At 38.1% G+C, this 18,413-nt stretch overlaps 2 protein-coding genes and 1 pseudogene across 2 annotated transcripts; all 3 read right to left on the reverse strand.

The window, feature by feature from the left end:
• Window positions 1-276: 276 nt before the first annotated feature.
• On the reverse strand, window positions 277-7,158 carry dcakd (dephospho-CoA kinase domain containing). Its single transcript, XM_058621465.1, has 5 exons — window positions 6,857-7,158; window positions 4,023-4,134; window positions 3,205-3,408; window positions 1,726-1,813; window positions 277-1,545 (listed from the first exon to the last, which is right to left on the reverse strand). The coding sequence occupies exons 2-5, from the start codon at window positions 4,132-4,134 to the stop codon at window positions 1,260-1,262; spliced, it is 690 nt and encodes a 229-aa protein (XP_058477448.1). The 5' UTR covers window positions 6,857-7,158; the 3' UTR covers window positions 277-1,259.
• Window positions 7,159-7,311: 153 nt separating this feature from the next.
• pus3 (pseudouridylate synthase 3) lies at window positions 7,312-10,607 on the reverse strand. The gene is made up of 7 exons (XM_058621462.1): window positions 10,482-10,607; window positions 9,726-10,137; window positions 9,367-9,644; window positions 9,096-9,279; window positions 8,854-8,963; window positions 8,566-8,738; window positions 7,312-7,677 (listed from the first exon to the last, which is right to left on the reverse strand). Exons 2-7 carry the CDS (start codon window positions 10,134-10,136, stop codon window positions 7,415-7,417), a joined length of 1,419 nt encoding a protein of 472 aa, XP_058477445.1. The 5' UTR covers window position 10,137; window positions 10,482-10,607; the 3' UTR covers window positions 7,312-7,414.
• A 622-nt stretch (window positions 10,608-11,229) lies between these two features.
• On the reverse strand, window positions 11,230-14,134 carry LOC131448848 (CD63 antigen-like; annotated as a pseudogene).
• Between the last annotated feature and the right edge of the window lie 4,279 nt (window positions 14,135-18,413).

The following is an 18,413-nucleotide window of genomic DNA, read 5'->3' on the forward strand; positions in this document are numbered from 1 at the left end:
ATGTATATAAGAATGTGATCTCTTTGTACATGGAAAAAATACCAGCTCTAAAAATGATATGACTAACTGTTTTTGAGGGTTTCATTTTAAAGATGCAGTGCATAATTTATTTTTAATTGCATTGCCTTGTTATTACAGAATAAACTGCAAAAATTAAAAAAATAATAATTGAAGTCCATTGAAGAAGGCATAGGGTAACAATTGACATTAAAAAATAAAAGTTTTACAGGACAGAACCATTTTAATTTATTAGAAAATGGTTGAATAAAACCAAGATAGTGTTGCACCCAGTTCTCTAGATTATCTTTGATTTAATCCAGAATTAAAAGGTTAATAAATGTGAAACAAATAGAACGTCTTTCAGTGACGACAAGAAATGAAATAATGTAACTGTGGTTTCCTTTTAAACAGAGGTGATGGATCATTGTTTTATATTTATGTTCAGCAGCTAACATTAGAAATGTTACAGGTGAGTGTTCACTGAGGACAAAAAAAGAAAAACATCACAGTTGTAGTACATTTACAGAAGACACATTCAAGTGTAAGAAAATACAGTGAGTGAGTCTGTTCATTTGTGTCAATTCATACAGTTCCCATCAAAAACGGATTGTCAAACACATTCAATTATACAGTGTATCTTCATTATAGAGGTCACTAACATACAATCATTACATTGCAATTTAAATGAATCAGTGTCTGAGATAACAGTGTCCTCCTGTCGTCCAAAATAAAGTGAGTGTTGGTGCAAAGTAAATAAAGATAAGTGAATAATAGCCTTTATTTGTTCCTTTTTTCCTCTGTGGCCATTTTCTTTTAAATTAAATCTTAAATCTATGCAATCACCCATTATGTTGAATATAAGTAATGCCATACAGAGTAAAACAAAGCCTCATAGATTCTACAGTCTATTACATGGTAATGGCGATACATATATTAGTTAATAAGGGCTGCATTAAATTCACCAGTTTTCGCTGCAATCTTCCATCACTATTGAGAGCCTCTCTCTTACAGCTGAGCTTTTACAGTGACTGAGCCTCTACGGTTCATATTTTAGTGTCTCACAGTAAAATTGCACATAGAAACCCTTCACACAAAAACAAAAGTGAGTTTGTGTCAAATACCAACAGCAGACTGCAGTGGTGAGCGCTAGGAAACTAATCTCACAGTAGTTTGCATTGTTGCTTGTGACCTGCCTGCTTCCATTCACACCCTAGTCTTCTCTCACGGATTGAACCAAACCCTTTCACATCTTTCATCTGTTAGGACAAAAGGATCTTAGCTGCATAGAGCAGTACCCCACTCAGACCAGCGGTGGCACCAATAGCCATGACCCGCACTAACAGGAAGTCCATAGAGTCCTCCAGCTTTGTGTGCAGCCGCAGGACCTGTCGGTGGGTGTCCTCTCGGCTGCCTGAATTCTCGATGACATGATTGGCCAAGCCGCGCTTTTCATTGAGCGGCATCTGTGCAGCCACACGCTGCTCGGCCTGTTCCTGGGTCAGGCCGTCCCTCTGCATCAGGCGTGATAGTTGAGTGGCAGGGTCACTGGAAAGGAACAGACAATGGAGGGTATTTCTGCAGCGCCTTGTTAAAAAATCCAGTGAGTCATGCTAATGAGAGTGCTGAGAGTGCTGCACTGGAGGCTGGTGACCATTATTTAATGAGAAAACAAAGATGTTTAAAAGCATGATGGAAGGAGTGGTGATAAAGGAGTGGCGCTCTTACCAGTAAACCACTACAGTGTGATTTAGAAACTGAGTGAGACGTCTGGTTTCAAAGAGAAGAGGCACATCCAGCACTACGTAGCGATATCCTATAGAGAAGAGAAGAGGAGGACAGAATTGGTGTCAACACATTTACTCTGTGTGAATATCAGTCACACTATTAAGGCTATATCCACATGGAAACGAATAAGGATATTGTCGTTTTCTGAAAAAGTTTAATGTGCATACGGCATAGATCCAGGAAAGGTTTCTATTGAAATGAAACAACTCAAAACACTGGAGTACACATGTAAGTGCCACTGTAACGCTACACCAAACAAAGAAGAGGAGATGTTATACACATTACAATGTACATAATCAAAGAAACTGAGACAGAATGAATCAAGCCAGGGCAAAGAAAGGGAAAGAAAGGGAAGGAGAAAATAAAATGATCACAAAACAGACAAGCGTATGAAGACGACGACAACAACGATAGGGCAGCGCAAGAGAGAGGTGGGACTATGACATCATCCTTTTCCCAAAGTAGCGTATTCATGTCTACACAAAAACGCATGTGGTGTGGTGTTTTAAAATGTTCCCACTCTGGGACCCTTTTTCAAAATATACCGTTTCAGGACAACACTGTTTCCGTGTTGACGTTTTGTGGACAGACCTTAAGTAAATGATATTTTAATATTAGTATATTAGCTTGAGGATTTCAATTTTAAAGCTGCAGTGCATAAGTCTGTTGGTGATATTTAGATCATAAAACATGCTTCACATAGATTTTGGGTGAATGGCAAAACTGTAGTGTAAAGCAGCTTTGAATAGTATATAAATTTACTTTCGACCTAATTACTTTATCTTAGACCATTAACCATGTTACAATTATGCCTCTTTTTGTTCTTCATGAACAGAAATGCTTTTCAAAACTTTTCAGGTGCACTTCTTTGTGTTAGCAGCCATCTGCGTAATATACCCGAAACCATGCTGTATATTACTTGACTATTCAGGTGCACTGGCCATGCTCGTGTGAACAGGAATCTAATTTTCTCCTCTGCAGTTTCACAAATGGCTTCTAATGAGGAACACCAATGTTAAAAACTGGCCGCATGTGCGTTACCGGATTGATTTTAAAATGATTTTATTTGCCTTTAAATGCCTTCATAATCTTGCCCCTCCCTATTTTTGTGATCTGCTCCAGCCTTATGTTCCCTCAAGGCTGAAGCTTAGGCAAGCCCCCACACTTCTTGTTTTTAAATCTCATTGAAAAACACATTTATTTTCTTTGGCTTTAAACCCAGAGTGAGTTGTTTCTTATGTGTTTTAGCTTATTTTTTTATTTTGATTTTGGATTGTTTTTAAATGCTTCTTTGATAGTGAATGGTAGGTGTATCTGGGGAAGAGCTTGTGTTTTTAAACAAAAATGGAGCAGTTAGGGTGTAGCACTAGTACCCGTCCTTCCCCTGCAAAACCCACGCGGCTCAGTTTTCTCCCTCACCTCTGAGAAAGAAGAACAGGATCTGTTTGAGCATTGCTTTGTGGATCTCCGGGTGGGTGATGGAATTGAGCAGCTTCCTCTTCTCCTCATTGGTAAAGATGAGCTGACCGAGCTTCTGCCTGTCGATCTCCCCGTTCTCAAGTAGGATGTCGGGCCCAAAGTGGTAGACGATGCGAGTGTAAGCAGGAGTATGTGGCTCCACAACTGTTAGGAATCATTACGGAATTATTTTAATTAACAAATTGACGTGACACTTTTAAATGATTGATGCAGCACAAGAAGTAATAAGCAAACGCTATCACTTACTATAAGGTGTAAAAAAAAAAGGCAAACCAATAATTTAATATCGGAAGGAAGAAGGTGGATATATTTAAAAAAATTAACACTCATTAAGCACCTGTATGTGTAATTAAAATATGAACTATTAATTTATATTTCCTCCTACGTGCAGCTGTGCACTCATCACCTACTTCGACTGTGACCTTTTATTCCTCAGGACTTAAGTAAAACATTGTGCCTGCAGTCAGCAGAGACGGAACTTTGTGATTCATGCACAGTCTTGAAGGATTTAATCAACCTCCTACAGGCCTAACCTCCTCATGTTCATTTCAGAATTGAACTGGAATGTTTGAATAATTATAATAACAATGACAGTAAATCTTATTGTTAGGCCAAGCACAGTTTGGACCTTTTGATGAATCACAATTTCCAAACCATGGTTTACCAGAGGAGGCTGACAATGCTGATTGGTATTTTAACTGAATTAGTATTCAGCAGGTACATGTGAACAGTTTGCAGGGGAAAAGATGTTCACCAACCTTTTCTCGCAACAACATCGGCATCTATAACTGGGCACCCGAGCTCCCGCAGCATCGAAGACACTGTGCTTTTCCCTGAGGAAATGCCTCCCGTCAGCCCCACCAGGAACATCTATGAGCAAAGATGGAGACGAGATGGAGATGGCGACGCATAGAGACAGTCGGTTAAAACAGAGCAAATTAGTAAATGACAGCAAAAAAAAACGAAACAAACTACACAAAAGAAAAGAAAGAAACCCAACTCTTACAAGTTGAAATAACCACAGAGAATAACATCATTTTAATTGAATATGATGACTCTCATTCAAGCAAAGCTTACATCGACAATAACATCAAAGTGTGAGCAGCATGATGAAAGTCCTTAGATATTCTTCTTTTTCCTAATAATCACTTCCAGTAGGCTACGCACTGAGAGGTATATGCTGCCCTCCACAGTTCCAGGTTGTTTATCACTGTTCGAAGGTCTTAATCTAAAGTTCTTCAACACAGTCCTTCAAAAAGTACAGCACAGTTCAAAGTCCTTCAAGGTAGTTCTTCTTTAAAAGTTGCATCATTTCATATTCTCTTATATGGTCCAGTTGCATAAAAAAATCCCCAAACTACCTTAACGGCATGGTAATGATAATTTGTCGCCTGCCTCCACCTCATCCCTCCTGACAGAGGAACCTCCTGCCTGACTTGATTTCATGCACTCGTGTGGTTCCTGTGGGCCATGGTTCTTCAGCCCCAGGAACCTCATACCTGCTTCCGACACAAACTTATCTAAGACTCTTTCTTAAGCTTCTTTGAGTGTCCAAAAAGGCGCTATATAAGTATAATGTATTATTATTATTATTATTATTATTATTATTATTAATAATAATATTAAGATCTAATGATTTACACTCTGCACAACAGGACATGGAAGGCCAAGTGTTCTATGAACACAGTGGGCCTTCCTTGTCCTCACATCCAGCACATTTCCACCCTACTAGATACTTTCTTAAACTTCTCCTTCTGAGAACTCAGCACACATATCATAGATCACACGTTTATTCACATTATTTTGTGGAATAATGGCACCCACCTTTTTTTCTGTCATATTTCCCCAATTGTTTTTCCCTGCCCGAGCTGCTACTCACTCGGATCGCAAAAAGAGCCACTGTTTTGAAAAGACCTCCCACTTCTATCCCTTCATCAACACATTTTAATTATTCAACCTCTTACTTTACTTGAGTAAAAAACTGTTTCTAAAAACTTGGTTAAATTGTAAACCCCTCACCCAAAATAAATTCAGAACAAATGAGTTAGCTGTAGCTGAGCTGTAAAATATATTATTAAGTATTACTTACTTGTTGATGTGTCACTTTAATGTTTCAGCTGATACATACGGGGCTTTGTAATACTCGGTATACTTATTTTGAAAACAGTTAAGCACCCTTATTTGTTTGTTGACTGCCATGTGTATTCATAATTTTAATTTCCATGACAAATACATACATACAATCTTAACTAACATTGGCAAATGATACCAATGTAACCACTTGGTATATTTCTAGATGGGTTTGTGAAGTACAGTGTGCACTGTATAGCAAAACGCCCTCTGCTGTGGAGGTTTTGAACTACACTTGTGTTTCTTGGCCAACTGTAGGACATGGGAGCCAAACTGGTCTGACTAGAGTCACCTGTCAAGTAATTCTTACCTGAGACCAACATGAAACCCTGACAAAGTCTGACAGCCTTTAAACACCAGAATCAACTCAAGTTTCAAGTTGTTATTGTTGCTGCAGTCAAATGCATCCATGCTGTTTTATTTATTCATTGATTGTCTTCACCTCCAGGAACATAGCAAATGAGCAGGGACACAGAAATTAGTACGAAATCACTGCAGTAAATTGAACGGGAGCAGCCAAATTAATCAGTTGGTATTGAAAACAGGCAGAAGGGGTGCCGCCACAAAACACTGCCAAAAGTCTATGCCTGATTATACAACTAAACTGCAAGTACTGGTATTATCACAGCAAGTTGATTGTGCTGTGATTTGGTCCAATAAAACAAACTTGAAAAAGCTACATGTAGTTCAGAATAAGGCAGCTATATTAGGCCACATTATACTCTTAGGCCAAATTTATCTCACCATATATTTTATGTTCCGTTTATGTATTAAAGGTATTAAAACATGTCTGATAAAAATATAAAGTCAGTAGATTTATTATTAACCTTATTTACTGAGTATTCGTTTGGTCTGTTTGGTCAGAAAACGTTGAAAAATGCTGATTAGTGTTTCCCAACCCTGGTCATGTTTCTCGTTTTGTCCCAAAACAAACACTTTCATTTTTAATGATTTCTTTGTCAAATGGAGCAATGAACCAGAAAATATTTACATTTAAGAGGAAAAATCAGGAGCTTGTTTTAATGATAAAAAAACGTTTATCAGAATAGTTGACAGTTAATTTAGTAATTAATCAATTAATCGTTGCAGCCCTAATCTAGTATATTATGACAATTATTGAGCATCGGTAGCTTTTATAAATTCAAAGCAGTTTATACAAGAAATGTAGTAGATACATGTCTAGTTTACATAATTGCTGATTTTGAAAAATGTTACGTTGGTTTTATGAGCCATTATCTCCATTAGTTATGTGTATGTGTAATTTAGTGCGTCACGTTTAAGATAAAATGTATATAAATTAAGATGATATGAACGAGGTGTTGGTCTGATGTTGGCTTTCATGTGTTTTTATAAATAAGCTGTCTACTTTGTTTGGATGAATGACAGGTTATGTGCATTACACTGTTGGCAACAGAGTAACACATGGGATCCAGACAAACAAAACACAATCAAACAAACAAACCTTGTAGACGTGAGAGCCTCCTTATATGAGCGTGGTGAACATGCAGGGAAAAATCCGAGTGGAGTCACAATAGTTGGACTGCTGCAGTAAACAACCAGGATTGCTAACAAGCTAACGTTAGCACTAGTGTTAATCACGTCGAAACGACCAGAAACACATTAACAGACGAAATTGCAGCCATTTTCTGGTCGTTTAAACAAACGTGCAGGCAGATAATTAAGTATTCGTCACGGTTGTATCAGTGGAAACGGGTTCTACAACTCTTTAAATTGTACCTACTAACGCCCTAGCATCTTAGCTCTGCAAGCGTCCCCTCAAAAATCTTCCTACCTCCCTGACTATTTTTGATCTTAGTTCCGCTCAGAAAAAAACGTCTCTATATTCAGCTTTACAGTCCAAAAGCAGAGACAAACGTTTATTTTCAGCAAAAGAAATATTTGCATAAAATGTATAGACATGACAGTTTCATGGAAAAATAAAATAAAAATAAACACACCGTTTTGTGTCCTGAAGTAAAATGTAAATACAATGACAAGTCTATTATCCAACATGGAAATATCAGTCTTCTCCTTTTTGATCTGTATTTTGCTTTGATGATGAGGTTTCAGGAAGGCTGGAACCACTGTGTGAATGTTTGGACCTTTTTCCTCTGTGGATGGTTTCACCTCCGTTCTGCCCTTCCTCTCGCTCCAGTCTGCCTCTTTTAACAAAATGCTCGATCCTGGACTCAAGACTCTCGCAGACCGGACGCTCCAGCAACGGTTTGTAGCTCTTGCACCTGCTGCCTTCTACCAGCCAGCAATGGTTAGAGGGTGCTGCACCTGTGGATACAGATTAGTGGGGGGAAAAAAAACATGATTGTGAATAAATGTATGTAAAGTTATTCAAGTGACAGATTTGCATGATGGTTCAAGTCTAAGCAAGAAATATTAAAATGCTCAAGGAGGGAAAGCTACAAGAGTGGGAAGATAGAAGGTTGCAAACTTTTACTTCCCACCAACTGTCTGATTATTTTACAATAATGCACAACAAAGCAATGACTATGAGTGAAGTTGGAACATGAATGTTTGGTGTTGTTGCTCAAACAAACTAATATAAAACTAATTTAAATTGTGTTTGATTATTTTCATATTTGACGATACATTTAGTCATCGATTAACTGTATAATTGCTGCAGCTGTAATATTTATTTACTGTACACTTAAAAAAGCATGAATATAAGCATTTACAATGATTTGCCATATCATGGTGCTGAAAAATAATTCATAATCATAATTATTTATCATGATGCTTTGAGGGTGTTGTCATGACAACCCCTGTCCTTTACACTCAAATGTTTCCTACAAACAAACGTGTTTGCTGCGTGTTGCACTTTGGGATGAAACAGATTACACTCAGGCTGAAAGATATGTGGAAAATATTGCCATTTTTGGACAATTATTACAAGATTATTGTGATATAATCTTTTTAGTGAGACTTACATTTCACACACTGAGAAATGGACTGAAAAGGTAGGAGGATTACCACATGTGATACCATAAAGATATTAACCAGTACGTACAGTACTGTAACCATGCTGCATAACATTTATCCCAAATTGCAGCTTTTACAATTTGTTAATTACATTGTTACATTCAGCCCTAGTTTACGCAGATTTTGAGGCTATTATAATTCAGTGGTGATATCACTGATCACTAATCTCACTCTCACCTTTGGTTTCCAAAGCCTTGATCATCCCATGTAGAATGTGGGTCTTGACTGCAGTCTGTGTCCAGTGCTGCTGCAGAGCAGCCAGAATGTGGTTGACCTCTTCGGTCTCCTGTTTCCAGCTCAAACCATCAAAGTGGCAGTCATGCAGAATGAGAGGATAGTCCACTGCCATGCTAGCAACAAGAAAAAAATGTTATTGATTGATTGCATCGACATCGATATTTCCTAGAAGTGGTATTAAAAAAAAAGACAGCCAGTGAGAAAAAAGGACATCTTAAGTCAAATTACCTGTACTGGGGCTTCCTGGGGTTATTCTGAACATCCAGCAGCTGATCAATTATCTCTGGGGCTTCTAGTTTTTGCCCTATCAGGAGAAGCAAGGCCATCATGCATCGTACCTGTGGTGTTATGCACAACAGTCATAAAAGTATTAAAAAAAAAAAAACGGCTTCTCAAAAGAGTACAGATGAATCGCAAACATTTCTGAGCTGTGAAAACAACAAATACGATTAGTTTTTATTTTGCAATACCTGGTGGTAAAGGAAGGCTAATCCTTTGATCTCAAATGTGAAGAGGTCATATTGATCTGTGCTGGCGTCCTGCTGAGGCTGTGCAGGTTTCACTGATGCTGACAAGATGGTTCTCTGAAACTGCAGGACTCCATTGCCCACATCCATTTTGCAGAGGTTGCGAAAGTCATGCGTACCCTCGTATCTGTGAAACACCAAGAGGGTTTCATAATCGGAGATGTAACTTTAATGAGTTACATCTGTGTTTTGTAAATTGTATGTCTTCACCCACCTTTTTGCAGCATCTGCCATCAAGGTGACATCCAAAGATCCTCGAGGGAAGTAGTACCGGTACGTGCGTGACTGACAGTCAAAGCGTGCACTGAAATCCTGTGCTACTGGTGCCCAGTCCAAGATCCTAATATCCTGGGGTAGGACTCTGTTCAGCATCTTCACGTATGGAAACTCAGAGACATCAGCTTTATTCTTGGTGCTTACATCAACGTTTTCGGGGAGTGTGACACCCACTCCTCCACAAAACTGTGTGGACCGCAGATCGATACTGATGACCTGGGGAAAAGAGAACATTTCAGCGAAAATGAATACGTTATCTATGCAGCACAATGTTTTTCTTCTTTTTAGTGAACTTACTTGGGAAAAGGCACTGACTCCTTTATCGGTGCGACCACACCGATGATAATTGGAGCTCTGTCGGTCCTGGATGAGCCGAGTTTTCAACAAAGCCTCAAACAGTCTGGCCTCAACCGTGTTCTCTGTATTCTCCTGAACTGCAAACCCCTGGTAGTCCCAGCCCATGTACGCCAGCCGCAGAGCCACATGGCGCCTGGGGTGCACTGAGAAGTCAAGAGGACGGTCCTTGTTCCCTTTCTTACCCTTCTTCTTGCTGCTGCTTGTACAGTCAGGCTTGCAGTCTGTGATTTCATTAGAATGTGGCGTCACCTCCATGTCCTCTCCAGCTCCATTTCTCTCCCCCAGCTGAGACCTGAGCCTCTCCACCTCTGCCTCCAGCTCCTTTATTCGCTCTGTTAAGGCCTCTGACATGCTGTATGAAACAATTTACTGATGTGAACTTAAAAATCACTTTACATAATGGGCACATCTGAAAGCACTTACATATGTATAAGCACATTTTTACATTAACCATTACATTAACACTTGTTTTTCTTCTAACAGTGTTAGCACCAGTTAAACAGTATAACCTCAACCTTTTTTTTATATCAAACTAAAACGTAGCTCAGACCTTTGGTTTAAGTTAGTCCCTGCTCAGCTGATTAAACATCGCTTTGGCTAAATGCTAACACTAACCACAATAAACACAGCCGTTTACATCGTATACTTAGTCAGACATTATCTAGTGCACTATCAAAAATAAATCGGAGACTTTACCTGCTGCTTTCTGTGTTGACAAAATGCTCATAAAACTCTGCTTTTCAGTCACTCTTCGCCTCTCATGGCGCACGCGTGCTACGTTATGTGCTGGTTCCCGGTTTGCTAAAGCCGGACCAATTTTAAGGTCGGACACACTTCCTGTATCTGGGAAACGTAGTTCAGTATTATGTTAAACACAAAACAACTACTAGTAGTAGTAGTAGTAGTAGGAGGAGGAGGAGGATACTTAAAACGTTTTCAAGGAAGAAAGGAAGAAAGAAAAACCCCCAGAGACATCTGACTTCTAATTGGTAGGTACTGAACATCATAGGCCACGTTAACATTAGCAGCCACATTGTTAAATTTCCACATACTCTGCATGGTCATGTCAGATATATAAGATCTAGGACCACATGCTTAGGTGACTAATTTAAAAATCTGAACTGGTGGTTGGATTTCTGTGTCCACACAACCCTGGAATAATTAGATCACTGCGGTCTGGTAATCTGAACATAATCATATGAATCATAAGCTTGGTTTTAAAATTGTTCAGTTCAATTGTGGCAGTGGCAGTGTTTACTGTAGATCTGGCAGAGAATTTAAATACATTGAAATGACTGATGACAGTCAGAATGTATCTCACAATGAACATAATCAACAAGATACGCACTATTACGTTACAGCAGGTGTTTTCAGTGTCATATTTTATAATAAAATTAGCTAAAAAAGCTCCCACTGATTTGAGAAGGTGACTCTGCACAGCCCATCAGAGGGTTTCATAGTTTTGCCGTTTTATATCCACACACAAGCACACACCGACCAACACTCCAAACACTTGGAACAGGAAGGTAAGCTTGTATAAGCTACTGGCAGCAAATGAACTTCAACACTGGTCAAAAGGTTCTTTAAACTTCCTTTTCCCCCTCACAGCAAATTCTAATTAAATCAGTATTTCTCTACCTGCGGCAGACAGAATGAGACAGGCTTCATTGTCATTCATGTCATACTATATTTTGAAAGGTCTGGATTACCACTGATTAAATTAACATTTGTGAGAGATTGTATACAAGTACTTTGTTTAAATGTGATATTCCGAACTGTGTACTGAACTACTGTGTGTTTACCTCTGTGACTCCTAGAGCAATGCAGACAGCACCAACCCACACTATGTTCCTCAACAGAAACAGCTCGATGGCCCAGATACAACCCTGAGGAGGAGGAGGAGGAGGAGGAGGAGCACAGGTAATATAAATCATTTGTTCACAGAAGCTAAGTGAAGTTGAAAAGAGATTTACCAACAGACCTTAGTGTGTATTTTTGTCTTGTCCTGTCCACAACCCTCGCCCTTCATCATACAGCAGGAATCTGGTAGGCCACTGTGTTTTTTTCAGCCCACACTCCTGGACCAGTCAGTGTAGCTGTCTGCACCACAGCAGCTGAACTGTAACACGGTTTACATAAGGGATACACGATGACTGCATCTGTATCTGTGTTTGTCAACATGTCTATTCATGGTGTAAAAATGTCACAAGGGGCTTTAGAGGGGCCTGATGTTTTCAACATCATGTACCCCTAATTAAACAAGCTCCTCCCACAAATACCAAAACATGAAGCTTTTCACCTCCTGAATTCTGTTGATGGCGAGTCTGTTCTCTCGGCTGTAGTCATGGATCACCCTTCGTGCTTTGCTATTGATGCCACTTTTCACCTGGATTATGGCAGCCTGCAGACAAAATGTAATCAGGATTAGTTTCACCATTTATTAAAAAAAAAAAAAAAAAGTTAAAGTTGCAAGATTACTGAAATATTCTACTCAAGTAAAAGTACCACTATTTTGATAACATTTTACAAGTAAAAGTGCTGGTCTAAAAATCTAATAAATTTAATTTGTCACTCTTACTTGTTAGGGGATTAGGTAAATTGGACACTCTAAATTGACCATAGGAGTGAGTGTGAGAGTGAATGGTTGTTTGTCTGTCTCTGTATGTGGCCCTGCGATGGACTGGCGAACTGTCCAGGGTGTACCCCGCCTATCGCCCGATGTAGCTGAGATTGGCACAGCACCCCCCGCGACCCTCTGGTGGAGGATAAAGCGGTAGATGATGACTGACTGACTCTTACTTGTTAGGAACTGTGACTTTCTCAATTAAAATCTGCTTCTCGCACATTAAAGCCCAATGACCTCTTGCTGTTTCCTTTGGCCAAGAGGCTCATTAGTACTTTATTCAGCACAACCACTGAGACCATCGGAAATGATTGAAAGTAATGATTGAAATGATTGAAGTAATGATCTCTCTTTCAAATTATGCTTTATTATGTTACTTTCAATCAGTTCTAGCAGAGCTCCAGGCACTTAAGACACAACCATTGGATTTACAAAAGATGATTTAACCATTCTTTTAATCAATCCAAATCCAGTAATTATGACAAATGCAACCACTTGTCTAGTATTTCAGTGTTGTAAATCTTCAACATGAATTAAATTACTTGCAGTACTTACCATGAAAAGTGAATTGAAGAAAACAAACCAGCACTTAATGCTGCAAAAGTGACACATAGTCAGGACGTGATGCAGGACAGAAAAATGCAATATTTTTCTCTTGAACGTAAAAACAGACCACAGTGTCAGCCTCAGTCAGAGTAAACAGAGGCAGACTGAGCAACACACGCTGTTCAGTTTATGCAAATGAAAGAAAGTCTGATAACAGTTTAATTTCTATATCTCAGCAAAACATTGACGGTTCCTACCTGAGTATTTGAATAGACAGATCACAGAAAAGTGATCTACAGTAAAATATCTAGATACTGAGGTGAAGCCTCAGTGTGATGTAATGTGAATATTAGAAATGACTATAATGCTTCTTTCATTCATTGTGAACACACTTGTGGCCGTTTGTAACATTCATAATTGCTGACGTGCTTGTATTTAAGAACTCATAACAATACAACGTGAGATAACTTCTTCAAAATGGTTCTGTTTCTCTCCTCAGCTATAAGTAATTATTAGGGTGACACTTTATATTACAGTACAGTAACAACATGGTTATATAATAGTAACTTTTCATATGGAGGTTGTATGGTAATACCATCATATTTCCAATGCAATTTCCTCCATTTTTTTTACGTATTTATTGGTTTAATTATAAGGACCAGTGCACATTAATAACAATTTCTCTGAATGTTCAAGTATAAGCCATAAGAAAGCAGACTGGTGTGAGCAGCACATGATATTCAGCACAGACACACTGTGGACAGTTAAGTGCATTTCAGTTTTAAATGAGACAGACATGAGCACTAATCAAATCATCTTAACATTGTCCTTATTAACCACTGAATGACAGCAGGCTCTTTGACTCTTACGTGAGGGACGAATGATGACAAAACAGAGTTATTTCTCCAAACATCTGTGAAATATTAGAAGGACACAAAGACATCTGACGGTCCTTCCAGAGAACAGTTCATCTGTTACAGGTTAAAACATGGGTTTGTCCTACTTCTAATTGCTGTTTCCCATTATCTGCTTGTTCCTATTTGCCTGAAGAGATAAAACGGACTGGAGCTGAGTGTGTAACAGCTCTCCGAGTCCAAACAATGTTTCCTCTGTTTATCTGAGGACTTGACTCAGAAGTTGACTTCACTGGTCTGGATATGACCATCTCTTGTTCGGCCATTGATTCCACTTGACAGATTTTTTTAATCACTTTTGCAGTGTAAGGTGGACACAACCACATGAGGGCCCCATCTGACATTTTCTAAGCCACACAATCCCATTTAAACTCAAGTAGACTCCACTAATATTAGACCTGCCTTCACTCCCAGTACATTTGATGGAGTGGTGAAGTCTGGATCTGTTTGTGGGAACAGTGAGCTTCACACAGAGCTTCCCTTTGATGTGAAGCACTTAATATGAAGCAGAAGTCGGATAATTACTGTCGTTGGCTTATTATGTCACAGTGCCCGAACACTGTCCTTCCAACTTGTTGCCTTTCCTGTTTTGAATTCCATAAGGCTTGGTCAAAATTCCATGTGATAAGGATCATTTTGTAGGGAAGAGGAGGAGCTTTACGGTCATGGACATGAAAGCTCTGAGAAGAATATGCGTTATTCTACTGGAAATATCCATATAGGGCCAAAATGGTAGCACTAAATACACTAATGCATACAGTATACCATATAGCTTTACTTTTACCATGTACGGCTCTTTTAAACAGACACACCGAAGCAGATCCTCAGCAAGTAGTCCATATTCCCCACTGGTGTTGTCTCACGGGTGCTTTGAAATCATGTGATTTATCTTTGCACATCTTCAAACTGTCAGTTCATTTCAGAACATGGACATGTCAAATTCAAATCCCAGAAATTACGAGTTGAGATGAAGTTAAGACCAAAGTCTGGCACAGGAATGTGCAAACAAAAGAACAGAACCGCTTGCAGACTAAACGACAATGAAAAATGTTTCAACTTCATTTGTACTGAAGCAAATAAGGTAAAAAAGGAAGTGAACATATAAACCCAAACGTTTTTCCTTCGAGGGCCATCAGTGAAACTTGATAGTGCATCGCAAGCCAAGAGTTAACACCTACATTAGGCAAAGATGGGAGGAAGTCACACATATGCAAATCACATGCAGGTCTCAATTCTTAACCTTCAAGTCACAAGATAGTTTAAAGTCATTCTTGCAAGAATCAAGCAATTTGAATCGAGTCGTATGAATGTAGAAGATGAAGATGATTTTCCCAGATATTCCCGATTAAATATCCTAAAAAAAATAATTTTCTCTGTCACACAAACACTGTATCACTCATACACTCATACAATGTAAGGACTGCTTCATTGTTGAATGAATGAATTGTTTATGTGTAAAAGAATGTAATTAACAGCAATATAATGAAAATGAATAAAACTACAGGGCCTAAAATGTAATGTTAAACTATGGAAATGCATTTCAAATATTAGGCTAAAAAAAGGGCACGTGTCACACACCAGCATTTGATCCTCCAAGACGTTATCTAGCGTTAGGTTACAATAGCACCTAAATGACTTCCAGTTTACTTTCCTTTGTGGGATCTGAAGTGTCGAATGAAATTTCCGTAGTGTTGTTGGTGTCACTCAGTTGCCAGGTTTGTACACAAGCCTGCAAACGCACACACCCGGTTTTCGTTTTCTGTGTTTCAAAAACAAAAATGATAGCGGTAACCCCTCAATATTTGAGAAAATAGAAATATTCCATAAGTCAAGTCATTTTGAGTTATTTCTCTCAAGTGTCAAGTCAAGTCTAAAGTCACAAGTGTCAAGTCAAGTCTAAAGTCACAAGTGTCAAGTCAAGTCAAGCAAGTCTCAAGTCCTAAAATATGCGAGTCCCCCACCTCTGATATTAGGTTCCTTAATTAAACATTTATTTTTGGCCTTTAATAGTTAAATATCAACTTTACATTGTACATTTCTGTCACAAAACTTCAAAAACAATCAGATCCTGAAGCGCATATAGTAATTTATTGCTTATTTTATGCTCTATGGAGCTTTGTCATTGTTAGGCTGCAGCTAACTCCCAGACAAATTAAAAAATATTTTTAAGGAGCATTTCTATCTCACTAAAGAACTACATACATATTTTTAAATCTATTTTTGTCTGTCGGGCCAAATGAAACACACTGGCGGGCCAACTTTGGTCCCCAGGCCCCACTTTAGACAGTCCTGTTATAGTTTATTTATAATATATTATTAAATACTGTTTGTTAGCCTTTTTCTGTAGTGACTGCCATATATCATTCTAAATGCCACTTAATTTATTTATTGAACCACGTCAGTGTGAACCTTAAAAAAGCAGCTTACATGTTCGTACATGTGTGTGTTTGTGTTTACGTATTACATTGTTCACGTCAAAGAGCTCAGAAATGTTCCAGTCTCTCCGTCTCTCTGCTCTCGGTCATGTCTGCTCCATCTATCAACATGCTTTTAGCGCCAGGGGCGATGTTTGTAGTGAAAGAGTAAATTATTTGCCTTGCACCATATGGTTCTACTTACGCCTACCAGTTCCTGCAATAGTTTCCTTACATTCTTACACCAAGCGACACAAGTAAAATGTGCTTATTTAAAACCACAATGAAGTCATTAAACTGAGCCTTTTATAGAAATCATAGAACTCATATTATGAAACTATTGTTGACGTATTGTGGTACTGTTGCACAAGAGGCATTTAGTGTTGGTCTTTACAACTTTTCAGTAACAAATCCACCACTTATCTTATGTTAATTACATATTTCTGACTTGTACGTAACCAAAGACATTTTCCTGTGTTCAGTTTGCAATTAGAACAAACTTAATGTTTTTAGAGCCATGATGAGACTGAACCAGAACAGTGTAAGGTTAGGGCTGCATGAATAAATCAGGTATTAATTAACTAATAAATGAATCATTAATCAGGTCAGTTGTTTTTGTTAAATAACTTGTGATTCCAGCTTTTTTATGTAATATTTTCTGGTTTCTTTGCTTTTCTTGGACATAAAACTGCATTATTTGATTTGTGGATAAAAGAAGACATTAGAGGATGTTGACATTGGATGTAGACATTTTTTTGCCACCATTTTGGACTCTTAATGGACCAAAAGAAGTGATGGATCAATTGAGAAAATGATTGATGGACTAATTGATAATGATATACATGTTTATTGCAGCCCTACTGACACTTGTCTGTGACATTGTGAGTAACACCTTTTGAAATGAGTAACACGATTGACTGACTCTTGATGTTGACAAGATAAAATGACAAGGATCTACTGGAGAGGTTAAAATAATGACTTATGTAAATATGATATAGGTGAAATTAAACAGGGCAGGGAATGTAAACAGCGTTGTGAAGACGCCAAAATAAAAGCAGGAAGTGGAACTAACTGAAAAGACAAAACTAAAATCAATACAAAACAGGAAGTGGTGGTTTTAATGTATAGAATTATACAAAATGAGATAGAAACATAATTACAGAAACACAGTGCCGAGTGCAACCACAATCCAAATGAATAGAAATTCTGAGTATCTACAGAAGCAGAACATTATATGCTATTATATATTGTCAATTGATCAATTGCCTACATTTAAATAAATTTTATTGATTTTTATTATATATATGTATATATATATATATATATATATATATGTATATATATGGTATATTTATTATACCATTTGTTAAGACATACATCTTATAGCTGCTTCTAATAAGATATTTGAGGACTACAGATTATGTGTATAGGTTTAATCAGAAACACATGTATGTATCTCAAAGTAGTGGCATATACTTAGATTGTCTAATAAAGTAATTAGTATTAGGAGTCTAACAGAAAATAAATGAGGATAAGGAGATTATAGGAGGCAGTAATGTGACACTGTTGATGCCTTAAACAACAACAATAATATAGTGACATTGATAAGGGTATACAATCACCAGTCACTATATTAGGTACACCTTATTCACACAAATATCGAATTAGCCAATCGTCTGGACCAATGGCGTGGTCCAGATGAGCATCAGAATGGAGAGAGAACGGTGATTTAAGTGACTTTAAACTTGACATGGTGGTTGGTGCCAGATGGGCTTGTCTGAGAACTTCAGAATCTGCTGATCTACTGGGATTATCACTAACTCTTTGAAGTGTTCACTGAGAGTGGTCCAAAAAAGAGAAGACATCCATCTGGGCAGAAATGTCTTGTTGATTCCAGAGGTCAGAGGTGAATGACCATACTGGTTAGAGATGATAGAAAGGCAACAGTAATTCAGTTAAACCGTACATTACACTACAGTAAGAACATGGTAGGAGTATGGTGATAAATGTTTAATGTGGCGGTAGTAATATTATTAGATACCTACTATTTCGGTAAAAAGGAGATAATATTACACTAATATCCAAAATAATATTCATGTTAAAGCATAATGAGAGTTAGTGTAGGCTACCA

This window comes from Solea solea, chromosome 21 (genome assembly GCF_958295425.1).
Source record: "Solea solea chromosome 21, fSolSol10.1, whole genome shotgun sequence".
Classification (NCBI taxonomy): domain Eukaryota; kingdom Metazoa; phylum Chordata; class Actinopteri; order Pleuronectiformes; family Soleidae; genus Solea; species Solea solea.